Source organism: Amphibalanus amphitrite, unplaced genomic scaffold (assembly GCF_019059575.1).
Source record: "Amphibalanus amphitrite isolate SeventyFive unplaced genomic scaffold, NRLGWU_Aamphi_draft 000117F_arrow, whole genome shotgun sequence".
Classification (NCBI taxonomy): Eukaryota; Metazoa; Arthropoda; class Thecostraca; order Balanomorpha; family Balanidae; genus Amphibalanus; species Amphibalanus amphitrite.
The window spans coordinates 505,336-519,593 of record NW_024881612.1 but is presented as its reverse complement, the minus strand read 5'-3'; the positions used below and the strand labels follow the sequence as shown (position 1 = coordinate 519,593).

The 14,258-nt window shown below is 51.4% G+C and overlaps 1 protein-coding gene across 1 annotated transcript in view; it reads right to left on the bottom strand.

The window, feature by feature from the left end:
• LOC122381291 (nephrin-like) overlaps positions 1 to 14,258 on the bottom strand; it is a 94,900-nt gene that overhangs the window by 77,306 nt on the left and 3,336 nt on the right. The window contains exon 2 of the mRNA XM_043365293.1: positions 381 to 513. Coding sequence (XP_043221228.1) covers positions 381 to 430 — 50 coding nt within the window. The 5' untranslated portion in view covers positions 431 to 513. The remainder of the gene's footprint in view (positions 1 to 380; positions 514 to 14,258) is intronic.

The following is a 14,258-nucleotide window of genomic DNA, read 5'->3' as shown; positions in this document are numbered from 1 at the left end:
GCGAGCAAAACTGCATGCCGCTGATCTATATGAGTGTGCTTCACCTTATGATAAGGTGAGCTCACCTTTTAAGCGGCTCGCTGTTAAAACTCGCCTAGAAACGGCACCCCAGCGCCGCGTGAACTCACCTATAAAAGACACTCCAGCGCTGTGTGAACTGAACAGATCTACAAGCGGCACTCCAGCGCTATGTGAACTCACTTATAAACGGCACTCCAGCGCCGCGTGAACTCGCCTGTACAAAGGCACTCCAGTGATGTGTGAAGTGTGAACTCACGTATAAGCATCACTTCAGCGCTATGTGAACGCACCTGTTAAAAGTGTTAAAAGTGCACTGAGAACTCACCTAAAATAAGCGGGACAGTGCTGTGTGAACCCACCTGTAGAACGGCGCTCCGGTGCTGTCCTTATACCAGAGCACCAGTCTCATGATGTCTCGGGACGTGTCGGGGTCGACACTACAGGGCAGCTCGGCAGACCCTCCGGTCACCGCCGTCACCTGAGTCACCTGACCTGGGGGCGGGGAGACACAGGTCAGGTCACCTGACCAGGGGTGAGACACAAGTGAAGTCAGCTGACCTGGTGGCGGGGGGACACACAGGTCAGGTCTCCTGACCAGGACAGCTCGGCATCCCCCCCCGGTCATCGCGGTCACCTGGGTCACCTGACCTGGGGGGAGACATAGAAGTAAGGTCACCTGACCTGGGAGTGGGGGCGGGGGGACATACAGGTCAGGTCAGCTGACCAAGGCAGCTCGGCAGCTTCGCCGGTCACTGCCGTTATAAACCTGACCTGGGGGGAGACATAGAAGTAAGGTCACCTGACCTGGCGGCGGGATGGACACACATATGAGATCACCTGATAGGTGGCGGAGTGATACACACAGGCGAGGACATTGAAGCTAACTGACGTATGTCATGGCCACCAGAATAAGATCTTTCACGGCTAAAGTCGATTCGAAGACAATTCAAATGGCACTCTCACAAACAAGCACAACTACCAAGCGGACACCAAATAGGGTATAACATTTTTACCTTTCCAAAAAAATATATTTTCACATGACATCACCATTCCGAACATAGTAACTGCTTTCCGAAACTTTGAAGGTATGCTTTATCACGTTGAAATATTCGTCTTGGATTTCTTGTTTGTGCAGTGTGCGCGCTGTTTGAAGAAGTGGACATTCAAGTTTAGTATCTAAACGGGAAAACATAAACTGAGACTGAAAGCCAATGAATAAATGAAGGTACGGTATCTGAAGTAATAAAACCTGAAGTTTCGAAACAAATGCTATTTATATTTTTTAAGCTGCAAAAGCATTGCAACAAAGTGAGGGTGTTTTCGCATTGAATCACCCATGGGATGAAGAAATATGGAATGGGGAGCGACTTTAGGCGAGCGATTTGTTTCAAATTTCAGTAGGGTAGTAGGTGTAAACATTTTTACGAGCTTCCAAGACGCAATATTGACGCAGAACATCTTGTTTTATGAGTGCTCAGTGCGTGCTCAATTTCATTTCCCTTCAGCTGGTTGAGTGCCACTCCACAGAGTTCACCAAAGCAGAATAACCCATGAGGCGTCGTCTAATGCGCCGGCCCCGCGGCAGGCGAGATGGCAGCCTAAATCTCCCTCAATTTTCATTTACATATTTCTGGAGAAGTATAACTCTTTGTTTGTGTGTTGGAATGGATCGTATATTTCAGTCATAACCCAGGGCATGATAGGCGACCTTTTATTGCCAAGAGTTACACATTAAATTGTGAAATGATTCCACCACGAAGAACAATATGTGCCATCGCCGAGAAGCATGGCGTTTCGCATGCCCTATTTCCACACATAAATTTGATAAAAGAGGAGAGGCGAAGATCTAAACGTAAGTAAGGGTATACGGCTTAGCACTCCCCTACGATTCATCCTACCATTTCAAATGTTTGCTTCTTGTTTGGTTGAGGGTTTTCTGTTCGTATACCTCATTAATGGCACTTGGCAGCTAATAATAATGCCTGGTGGCCAGCTCGCTCTGAGTGACTGCCTCTGCCGACGGGCCGGCGTATTCCGGAGTGTCGCCGATGTAATGCAGCCTGTCACTCAGTCCGAGCCGACAGCCTGTGTGCAGTCCACACGCCGCCGATCCAGCCGGAGGCAATCGGCTGAGCGGCTTCAATGCACTTACCAGCGTACTTTACGTAATGAGCCAGTCGGCTGTGCAGCACGATTATCAATCTAGTGATTATGATCGCTTAATTTCACCAATCAAATTTATTGATAGCTTTGGCGTCCTCAATGTTCTTGGTTGAGCTTTAAAATACATTTTATATGCTGCTAAACTGAGTTAGGGCATTTTGCTGCCAACTGTGTATTGTGCAATGTCAGAGTCGCTCACAAACTTCGCTTTATTATTACGAATGGGTGATAACGTCCATCCCATTTAGTAACAGGAAACGGCCAATCGGGAAGTCGTTAGCAGCAGACGCCGTTCGGGTACATTGTGGCGGCGCCGGCAGTGAGTTCGCTCAGAGCCGGAGGCGGCCACATTTCCCCGCGACTGGGAACGGAATGGGCGAATGAGCCAGTCAGCTCTGTCCGGTGACGGAATGGGGGAATAAGTCAGTCAGCTCTGCCCGGTGACAGTGGAATGGGGGAATGAAACAGTCGGCTCTGCCCGGTGACGGAATGGGGGAATAATGCAGTCGGCTCTACTCGATGACGGAATGGGGGAATGAGTCAGTCGGCTCTGCCCGGTGACGGTGGAATGACTCCGCTCCGCCCGGTGATTGTGGAATGGGTACCATATAGTCATCTCTGACCGGTAAGAGCGAACGGAATGAAGGAGTGCCCTACCAGTCAGTTTCACAGTGAATGGAATGGGGAAAAGATGTGCCAGTCAGTTCCACTGGACGCTAGTCTGGTGTGCGAACAAAATAACTTATCCCCATTGGTGACAATGGATGGAATGGGAGGGGGGTGAGCCTGAAGCTAGTCAGCTATTTCCGCTGTGAACAGAATGGATGACTAAGTAAATGCTTCACAAGCCACGCTGTTCGGTGACAGTAAAAAAGGAAGAATAATACTTTCGCATGCTAGGAGATTTAAAGAGTCGCTGAGATAGCAAGCTGAGCCAAAGTGATTGAGCTTTTTCAGTTTTTTTTTTCAGTGTAATGCTTATTGCTTAACATGCTACCTGTGTTTCGATTTCTGGGCGTTTGTGTTACCTGATTAGTGATTGATTACTTTAACCGGCATTCTTAGATCTATTCAAGACAAACTTATCATTTCAGATTATATAATCCTTTCACGTGCGGATGCTTCTCAAACATTCATGAAAACTCGCACATTTTAGCGAGGTGCTTTTTCAACATCGTGAAATTGAAAACTTGCGATCGAATACAACCAGTTTCCAATCATTTCAGCTGTTCAGCGAGAATGGTCTTTTCACGTCAGTTCCGTGCAAAATACATTAACGCTTGGCGTTAGAGGTGCAACCGGCCCCCCCCCCGTTTCCTGGAGGTGCCCGGCATATGAGGGAGCCGGCCACAGAGGGTGCGGGCGCCAATTGGAGGCTAGATAAGCGCCAGCGGTCGAGTAAGCAAACACAGCCCGCCCGGCCTGGCGACGACACTGCGCCGGCCGCCGGGCGCCTCCAGTGCGTGAGTGGCACGTCAGACGGCGGCCGCTCATGTTTTTCGTGCGTGCGCGCTCAAGCCGCTGCGATCATCTCCCGGAGATGGGACGCTCCACACGCGAAAGGGCATCCGGTAAGTCACGCCTTTGCTTGCTGGCGTCTCCCCATTGTGTCCAGGCTGTCACGAGCGACCTCACTACCAGCATCTTAGGCCCGCGGGCGCTCCGTGCCGGCGTACCTACCGCCCCCTCGTATTGTTGTGTTGAACATTTCAGAGTGGTCCACGTTCCACTTGTGTGTCGTTTACTGCCGTGGCGATCACGTGGCGATTACTGCTCCTTTGCTTGTCTTACCGCCGACACGTCCCGCGCCGTCACGCCGCAGCTGACATCCCATGCTTATGTCATGAGAGTTTCGCGGACGGCCAGTCCGCCCTGCCCTACTATAACGCCCATCTCACCCGTCGCCGGTGAGACTTCCCGTCGGCTATTAGGCCGTCACGCCGCCGCTAGCATGGCTTCTATCGTCAGTCGCCTGGACTGTGCCGTCTTATACGCTGTCACGCCGCCGCTGACAATCAACTATCTCGCCCGTTGCACGGCCTGTCCCGTCTGTCATACGTGGTCAAGCCGCTGCTGACTACCTCTTCTGTCACACGGACTGTTCGTCTGTCATTTACACCGTCACGCCGCCGCCAGACCTCGGGTTCGCCATGTCGTTCCCACCGCCGCCTAACCCGCTGTCGGAGGCCGCGCCGTCCCTCGGGCTCGGACTGCGGCCAGCCACCGCCGGCGATCGCCAACCGCGCGCTTGTTTGCTAGGCGCCAACTCTCCTCCCTGCCCGCACTCGTATGGGCGACGCTGTTATCCGGCGCCCTCCCACCCGCTCTTGGCAGCCCTCGCGGCTCAGTGGTTTGCCCGGGCGGCATGTGCGCCGTGTGTCTCTGGGATCCCAGTGACCAGGCTCAGTCCCAGAGAGCTATGGAAGTTTGTACAGCAATACCGGGCGCGAAATCCAGCGCTGCGCCCCTGCTACGCCCCGTTTCCACTCACTTTCTACCCAGCGTGGCCGGTTGGTGACGCATTAAACGTTTGCTAATGCTATCCCGTGACCTCACAGCGGCCGTCACCGAGCTCGTTTATTCCACCCCAAAAGTCCCGGGGTACTTATGATTCCCCCGCGCCCGCATGGCATACCTCATGCCGCCCCTTGCCGGCATCGTGCCCATACATTTGGGCAAATTTTGGCGTCTTTCAGCTAGGGAGAGCTGGAACACACGCAATAGGAGCTGGCGGAGGTCGAGGCCGCACTACGCCAAATCCTCCCGGATACCGAGGTAAGAGACGGGTAGGTCCGGCCCCATCACACCACGCAGGCACCGGCGACGCCAACGTTAATGGTCTTTTCACGTCAGTTCCGTGCAAAATACATTAACGCTTGGCGTTAGAGGTGCAACCGGCCCCCCCCCCCTGTTTCCTGGAGGTGCCCGGCATATGAGGGAGCCGGCCACAGAGGGTGCGGGCGCCAATTGGAGGCTAGATAAGCGCCAGCGGTCGAGTAAGCAAACACAGCCCGCCCGGCCTGGCGAGGACACTGCGCCGGCCGCCGGGCGCCTCCAGTGCGTGAGTGGCACGTCAGACGGCGGCCGCTCATGTTTTTCGTTTTTTTTTCTTTCTTATTTTTCCTTTGTCTCCTTCCGTCAACTCCGGCGTCTTTCAGCTAGGGAGAGCTGGAACACACGCAATAGGAGCTGGCGGAGGTCGAGGCCGCACTTCGACGCCCTCACAAATGGCACCTCGTTAGGGAAGTTAGCCGCCAATCCAAGCGACACGGTGCTTGGAGGAAAGGAAAGTCCACATTGCGACAACTTCTCTTTCCTCTAGCGTTGAAAAACGGCAACTTAGTAGATGTGAAAAACTAATTTCAGTACTTCTTTCGAAGCAGCACAACATTTTTCGTCCATTCTTTACCGTAATACTATCGTCCAGGACATTAGAAAGCATACCAACTTCCCTGTCATCCATTTCAATCCTTCCTTCTCCCCATCCTTCCTTTTTCTCTCCATTCCATTTCCTCACTCGTTGCTCTTAGCTCGCTACCCACTCGTATTTTCCGTTTCTTCCGACCTTGCTCTACAGTTTCGATCACGCTCTGGCTGAGATATTCCGGCGTCTGAATTGTGTAAACACCATAGCCGAAATCCCGGCGGCCATTAAATTTGCAAAACTCAACACAAACAGGGCCGCCATCAATTCAGCTCGACACGGCGGCTGTCCAAACGGCGCCCGGTCGCCACGACCCGCGATAACGAATGGTGTTTAACAGACGCATTGACGGAACGAGACGCGTGTTTTAGTCTGTGATCACTGTTTTATATCAAATATTTTTCGTGGAAGGAGGTTATATTTATGCTGTATTGTTCAACTCATTCCAGATAGACTGGCGTAATCCATGCTGTCATTCGCGCTGCTGCAAGTGATTTACGAAAGAGGTAACACGCGATATGTGCACCCCACTGACTCTCGGTCTACGAGTAGATAATATACGGTGGGCATGCTCAATTGCTCAGCCCTGCCCCCAATTCAAAGCCATTTTGTTGAGGTGGCTGGTCCAACCCTTAGTTCCATGCTGGGCGGGGTCCCCTCAGTTTAGCACCTGGTGGGGGGATTCAGTAAAAAGTCTGATTGGTGCATACTGAACGAGTCAACCTCCACTCAGTCTATTATGCACGTGTAGAGTCTGTGTCCAATATCTGTCCAGGGCTGGTAAAAAGCGCCGATTCGCTGATAATATCGGAGCCAGAACAAAAGCTGTACAAGCTATTTAGGGAGCCAGAAATAAGCGTTTCAACGCAAGTATGCATGTGCAGGATAACTGTCAAGTTTTGTTTCATATTTTCATTTTATTTCTACGACAAACCTTTAAATACAAGATGCCTGAGCACGAATATTAATTTAGTAGCAGCATTCAATTTCCCAATGAGGTCTTATGCGCAATGTTTGTCTACAAAGTACAAAGCTGGTAGCCTATTCAGAATAGCTGTAAATGCTTACCGCGAACAGCGTCAGCATTCATCAGTCGAAGAGCCATCAGTCGATTACCAGCTTTAACACTACGGAGAATAGGGCTCCGTAACTTTTATCAGTTGATGAGGACCTAGTGTTGAGGGAACGGGGAGCCACAGAGCCTTCTGCCATTGGCGGTTCACTGTATTACCGACTAGTTTAGAACACAAATAATGATATTCAAGTGGCCTTTTCATTTTTATCAATGCAGGGCATGCAGGGTTGCGGCTGGTTGCGGCACGGGCAAACTGTACATTTCATGGTATGTTGGTTGTTATTCGTTTGGATTTGAAGTTGCTCCTTTTCTGTATAGTACATCTCATAGCAATATCATAGACCACCTACCTCAATATTTTAAGCTGGTCAAGCTGTGGAGCTAGACATAAATATGGCGCTTGTTTTTATTTTGAAGATTTTTTACCTAACTCAAGTGGCTAAAGATACTCATTTATTTGCCAACCAACCCAGTAATGGTTAGCATATTTGTTACAAAATCAAATTAAATTTTGAAGATTAAGATATGTTCCTCTTCTGCATGTTTTTCTTTTTGGTACATCATACTCAAAATATGCTTATATAAGCAATCCTTATTTATATTTCAGGCATTTTGTAACTAAAATTAATATTAGACTTTCACTTATAGTGCCTTTGTGTTTCAGTTCTCAGCCTAGGACATCATCAATCATGTGTATCTCAGATGATGCAGACAATGACCAGCCTGCGGAAGATCTATGCTAGTGGGTGAGATGATGAAATTAATTTCCTCTGTTGGTGAGTCAGTATTATATTTTTTTGTCAACAACATTCATTGCCTTACATGCATTTGTGCCTTACATTTCTGTCACCAACCAGCTTAAACAAAAGTAGAAGAAATTATGTACCTACCTACATTCTTTTGCTGTGTTTGACACCAGGCGATGTCCTAAAATCAGGATACATCAGTGAGCTATAAGTAAAACTAAAATAGTTACTGATGATGTTTAAGGTGTCTGCCGTTCCTGAAAAAGGACGTTGTTCACCTCACTTTCAAGCCTCTTCTGTTACGCGTGTTAGGAGCCACTTTTCATGGCCGAAAATTTGGTCAGAGCCACCAAAACCATTTTTACCAGCCCTGTATCTGTCTTGGCGGCTTGGCTGATTCCCGAGTCCACTCTTGGTATGATGCCCGTGCTAACCTCAGTCGGCTGTCTGATATCTGGTAGTCTGGCCGGGCGGAGCCCAGATCTTGGTATACCTATGATGCCGTGCTCAGTCTCGGTCTCTTATCTGGTGGTCTTGCCAGGCGGAGCGCAGACGTCTGCTCGTCGTTAGGATTAAATACAGATGAATGGCGCACTCAGCAGCGCGCTGGGGCCACTGACTTCCGTGTCCTGTCCGAGCCGGGGCGGATTTAGGACAGGAAGGTAGACCCTGCAGCCGGCCCCGTCCGGCCGACATGGCTCCGGCTGATTGAGGAGCCGGACGAATTTCGCGGGTCAGCGGGCGCGCTGTGAGTCGCAAGGCTCTAATGCATCGAGATCGAGCGGCTTTCGTCGGTCTGGCAGCCGGACCAAAACTGGATCCGGTCGCTCACCACTGCCGTCAGAGTCAGAGCTGGACCCGACGTCTGAGACTGTTGTCACGGGCCGGGTGGGTGTTTGGGCCTGAAACTGCTACTGTCTGAGTTAGACCACAGCGAGCACATCCGTGCCGTTCGTAGGGACAGATGGACGCGGACAGATCGGCTCTTGATCACGGATCTGATTGCAATTCTGTCAGCAGACGGCTGGCTCATCGGTCAGAAGTCGGGCGGTTCACTGACGCAGCACAATCAGTGGTCAGCGAGCTGCTGCCGAATAACTCGCGTTGCTTCCGTGTGTGGTAATAGATATGTCCGAGTTATCAGGGGCATTCAGCACCGATAAGTCCAGACGTCGGCAATTCTTTGTCATTTGTCTGAATAGGCACATCCATTGTGGGTCGTCGTCTGACTAATGATTCGTCTTTTTCCCAACGGTGATAGGGCGAGTGCCAAGAATCATTCGCAGATGTAAGCGACGGGCAGGGCTTTGAAAAAAAGCACAATCTTAAATTCCGGAAACCGAATCATTATGTTGCAAAGTAAAAAGCAAATGTCAGTCTGCAGCCTTCTCATTACCCCCCCCCCCCCTGAGAGACAGCATCCTTAGCCTGCAAACATACCGCGGTACCTTCGGTGGTCCCACCCCATCCATCGTGTATAGCTGACACTGGCGAGTACCTATTGACACGGTCAGTATCCCAGCACGCGGCACGTCCTACACGCCACATGAGCGGTGTCGGGGGGATTCAGCGGCCAATAACTCGGCGGTGTCGGCGCGATTGGTCCGTAATTCGGTCCGGCGTCCTCCGCCGCCGCTGGCGCCTGTCTGTATGTCAGGTCCGGCCGATCAGCACGGTCTGAGCGGCTCACAACAGTTTATCGTCTGCTCAACCGACCGACACTTCAATAGAGTCAGACATTACGGTATGGTTTTCAACTTCAGTTGGAGCGTGTTGACGCTTTGGGATCGAGCTTGACGTCAGCGCGGGTAATCACGTAGGTACTTATAACGTCAACATATAGCAAAACCTTATTTCCAATGTTGCGCTGCATTTGATCTTCCTCTTCCCAATGTCACGCCCCACGCAGTTTACTTCTCTATTGAACCTGTCACGCTAGAGCAATATGTATATGGCGCTTACACGAATGGCGAACGCAGGTCAGAGACGTGACAATCAAATCACCTGTATTTCCGGGCCCGCTACTTTCTTTTCTTAACCGGTGGTTGATAACCTTGATCTTGCCTCCCCACCTTTCCACCAGCATCTATGTACTATTTATCCCAACTCCTCTTTCTGCCATTCGGCGCTGTACGTGTACATTGCCATGAAGGCTCATGTGCATCGTTAATGGATTCAATTCGGCATCTAATTTATATGCATTATTCACAGATATCCGCACTCAAGAAGTGCATATTCTTGCCACCAATAACAGCAACTGGAGTGATTATGGTGCTCACTTCCTAGCTGTTATTACCGTTCATCCATTCAATTTTACTTCATCAGCACCAACATCAAAGTCAGAGACAGACGGACCATCTGGTCGGCAGCATACCCTGCATGCCAAGTTTTTGTTCACTTCACCCGGAGTGAGTTGAAATGGGGGCGGTACACAGCATTTACGACCAGCTGAGGACATCGTCGCAGCCGCTCGTAAACCTGGCCCGACTGCCGGGTTGGGGGAGCGGGGAGGGGGACTGTCCGGCCGCAAACACTGCCCTGCTGTCCAAGGCGACTAATGACCGACTCAGTCGATATTTAGTGCTCTCGTCCAGGATCGACCGAAGAGGCCATCGGCGGCCGCAGCGGTCACTACGGGCCATAAACCGGCCAGTGACCAGGAGTCCGGGCGAGACTCACCGCCTGTATCGGAGGGTTAGGGAACATGGCGCACTGTATCGACTGGTTACCCGGGACATGACCCGCTGCGACGGTACACTACAGGACATGCCGACCACGGGACATGACCCACTACACCGAACGCACACGGTTATTTGTGTTCCCATGTGTCCTTCATTTGTCCTAGTCTTCAGCAGATTCCATGCAGCTTCGGATCAGTCAAGAGGCCCACCAGATGATAGCGCTACACGTCCTCCCGGTTGGCGTCGGAGTTCCTCCAGAGTCCATAGAGGGGACTCGCTAGGACCTTACATCGCCGGCGCACGGCACACGCAGTTCTTCCTGCGCCACTCCTCGTCACACCCGACTGCCAGTGTCACCACAGAACCATCGATCCCGTCAGAGGGGGCTGCGCCAGATGGGATTGGCGCCCACCAGAGTGGTGTCAGAGCAGGGGTGGGAGAGAGAGAGAGAGAGAGAGAGAGAGAGAGAGAGAGAGAGAGAGAGAGAGAGAGAGAGAGAGAGAGAGAGGCAGAGGCAGGGAGGGATGGGAGAGACCGTTACATGTCAGGTAATGTTGTTTGACTCGAACTTCCTTCGTTGAACCTATCGCCCACATTCGATGCAAGAGCTGCAAAGTGCAAACCAACTGCAATCCAAGATGTGTCTGAAATGTGTCGGAAAGAAAGTTACCTTTAATATTTTGATCTGATTTCTCCTACGTTATGAACAACTGCCATGGCCATGACTGGGTGGCTCTAATGTTATTGCGGCAAGTTTGTCATGTCTTTGGCACCGGAAAAGTCGATGTATCGCGGAAAAAATCCCTCGCCTGAAAATTTAGTGTAAATAGTAATTTAGATCGACCATACACTGGTGCCATTTAGGTGCCAGCGATCAAGAGTCCATGCACTGGAGCTAAAAAGAAGCAGGAACGGTGCTCGCTGGGTCCCTATACACGTATAGTGGAGACTTGAGATGCCCCGCAAAACAGGGGAGTTGATCTACCTCGGCGAGTGCAGCTACCCCGCTTACGGGTCACGGCTTAGCTTTGTCGAAACGCAACAGATTTATTAGTCACTATATTACGGGTGTCGTCAGCCTGAATCAGATGAGAATTTATTACAAGAATTACTGGCGTGCTGCGCCGTCAGCCATGCACGTTGTCCGCTGGTGTGACTCCAGCTCAGGGTGGTCGCAACACACTGTAATTAAAGCGCACGCTACCGATTCGTAGGTTAAAGCATAGCTAAAAGCCCTACAAGTGTGACGAAGTAGCCCAGTAATCAACAACATGACAGAAACGTGATTGTCGTAGGCAGTAAAAGAATCAAAGGGATAATTAAGATTCAACCAATGAAGGCTTCCAGACTCCCAGATGCATCATGTTTATTAGCCGGAGCGTGTTGCCGTTACAGCCACACAAGTGAAGGTGAAGTACTTGTTTGTCTCTGGTGTCTTGGTTCGTCTTTCAGTCTGGTGTCTCGCATTGCCTGTGTCTAGTTCGTTTGATCGTCTCTACCCGTTGGCTTGGCTTGCCTCTGTGTAGTGCCCATGACGTCTTGATCCAGCGCTTATGTCTGTCCCCGGTTCTTCTGCCTCTCTCGGTCTGTTGTCTCTTTGACGTCTCGTCTTTGTATGGTGTATTTGTTTCTGGTGTGATGTATCATATACCCCTGTCTCCGTCTTTTGTAGCTATATCTTTGAGTGCTGCTGTCGCATTTTCCTCGGCGCCTCGACTTATTTCTGCCGAGTACAGCATCTCGGGTTGTTTCTGCCCGCCGAGCGTTCGTTTGTCTGATGGCACCGCCATCGTTTGTCTCGGTTTGTCTCCGTGCCGTTGTGTCCGTTTGTCTCCGTGCCGTGTTTTCGGTTGTCTGCGGAAGTGTTTCTGTTTAGACGCTACACTGCCTCCCGGCGTAATGAATCACGCTGGCCGGCCACGGACGATGAAAATGCAGCGTCTTTTTGTGACGGCGGCGCCGGCGGGCGCCGGTCGATGGACGCTCTCCTCTGACCGACAGGAAGTGATGTATGTGAGCCGGCAGCCGCGCCGGGAATTGGGCGGCCTCCACGGGCCCGCTGGCGGCCGGCGGCCCGACGCCGGCGGTCCCACACAGCTGATAAGGGCCGCCGCGCATCGTCCTCGGTGACACGCCTGTCGCCGTCCTGCAGCATGTGTGAATGTCTAATCAGCTCGTGCATAATATCAATCGATGCCATTCGTATGCTGTAAAACGTTCGTTATTCGAACTTATAGCTCCAAGTCTTTCATTATTGACATTTCGTACCGATAGTGACCACTAGCAACGAGGAAGGCATGCACTTACATAAACCCACTGCGAGTCCTTGTCGGTATTCAGTATGGATTGGCTATTGATACCAATAACACTGGCACGATCGGGTCCATCAAACCGACCAATGTTAATGCATTTGTTACGAGGCGATGCGAGAAATGTCAACCACTGATTCTGACAGTCGCAGCCGTTGCAGCTGAACCGAAAACAGCTGAGCCAGCTGCCACAGATCAGTGACTTGTGATGCATCAAGGATATCTGGACTGCGGTATATTCGGCACTTTTACAATAGTTCTTTTTGCTGAGTGAGGTGAAGATTCGTGTAGAAATCTCCGCAATGTGCATGCCTGCATCTTACACTTCTCTAAACATCTCAGTTTCCAGTTCATCAGCGTGTGCCCTGGCTCAGTCATCAGCCAATCAGGGTCAGCACTGACTCAAAGATCAGCCAATCAGCATCAGTCTGACCCCCCGGCGGGTCACACAGCTGTTCTCTCTATAGCTCCCTGCCGGGCAGAGCTGGGTAGTGTGGAAGATGCAGTCATCCGCTCACACAGGTGCAGCGACAGGCCTGTATCGGAGACGGCGGTGTGACAGAGCCTCGGGGAGCGCTCTTCAGTCCACGCAAACTCAAATGACGTGCAACTCTGCAGGGCATGTTTTTAAGTGCGCTCACGTTTGCGTGTGCCACAATCGAAATGCTGAAGCTAATAATTCTGCTACTACGATTGTTAACCCGGTAAAAGCTGAGCGTTCCGGACATCCGTCAGGGGCTTTGGGATCGCCAAAGTCACATGCTTATCCGGCAGTATCATCTGCACGCATATTGATGACAACATAAAATTTCATACACATACGAGCATCAATTTCGAATGCTTCCAACGAGGTTGTTACTTTGGTTGTAACAAAAAGGACTGTGTTACAAGCCACGCGGTGGCTGCCCTTACGCAATCATCTCAAGAGGCCGCGGATTTCCGAGCAAAACTCAAATTAGCGTCCGAATCCTCCGACAGCTCCGAATATCAGTCGGCGGGCTCTGCGCTGTTTGCAGCTGCTTAGCTTCGATAAGCGCCCCTACTGCAGCAGATGTTTCCGCCTTGAAGCGTAGATTGGCGGATTAATTCAGCGCACTGGCCCGTGTGGAAGCGGCTCAGCAGCGTCACGCGCCCCTTCCCGACACACTGCGTTCGACGGCAGACGCCCCTGTCCACTGCTCTGTGTGTCGGCAGAAGTCCCCGAATTGGCTCCCCTGTCCGTTATCAGACAGGTCCGTGTGGCGGGAGAATCCTCATCCTTTGGCGGATTCAGGGGTATTCAGGGCACACATCATTCTGCCTAAATCAATGAAAAATTAGCGTTTTTCTCGAATAAAAGGAAAAGTTAACACAGCTAAGGCTAACAAAGAAAAGTTAACTTTTGTGACACAAGTTTTGCTTTTAAATGCGCAGCTAGTTAAATTCGATGAGTTTTTTTAATTTGGAGTAACTTTTTCGGGATTCCCCCCCCCCCCCCGCAGCGTCCAATATCGCCTTTCTGGACACGACAGTGCGGCTCCTTCCGCCGCTCGCCGAGTATACGTGTGGTAGTCTTCCTGCCTCATCCGCTGCTCGCCGGGTCCGCGTGTGGCAGCGCGGCCGCACCAGGATGTGCTCTCTGCAGCTGACCATTACGGCTGCGGTACCGGCTGACAGCAGCGCTGAATACCCTCGTGATGGACGCGGCACGGTACGGAGCGCTCCGGCAGCCCGCCTACACCGCCAGACACGCACCGGCCCAGCGGAACGAGCTAAATGCCGCAGACAATCCGAGCTCAGGCAGTGGCGGATCTAGGATTTGAGTTTAGGGGGGGGGGGCAAACATTGCGCCGCCAGGCA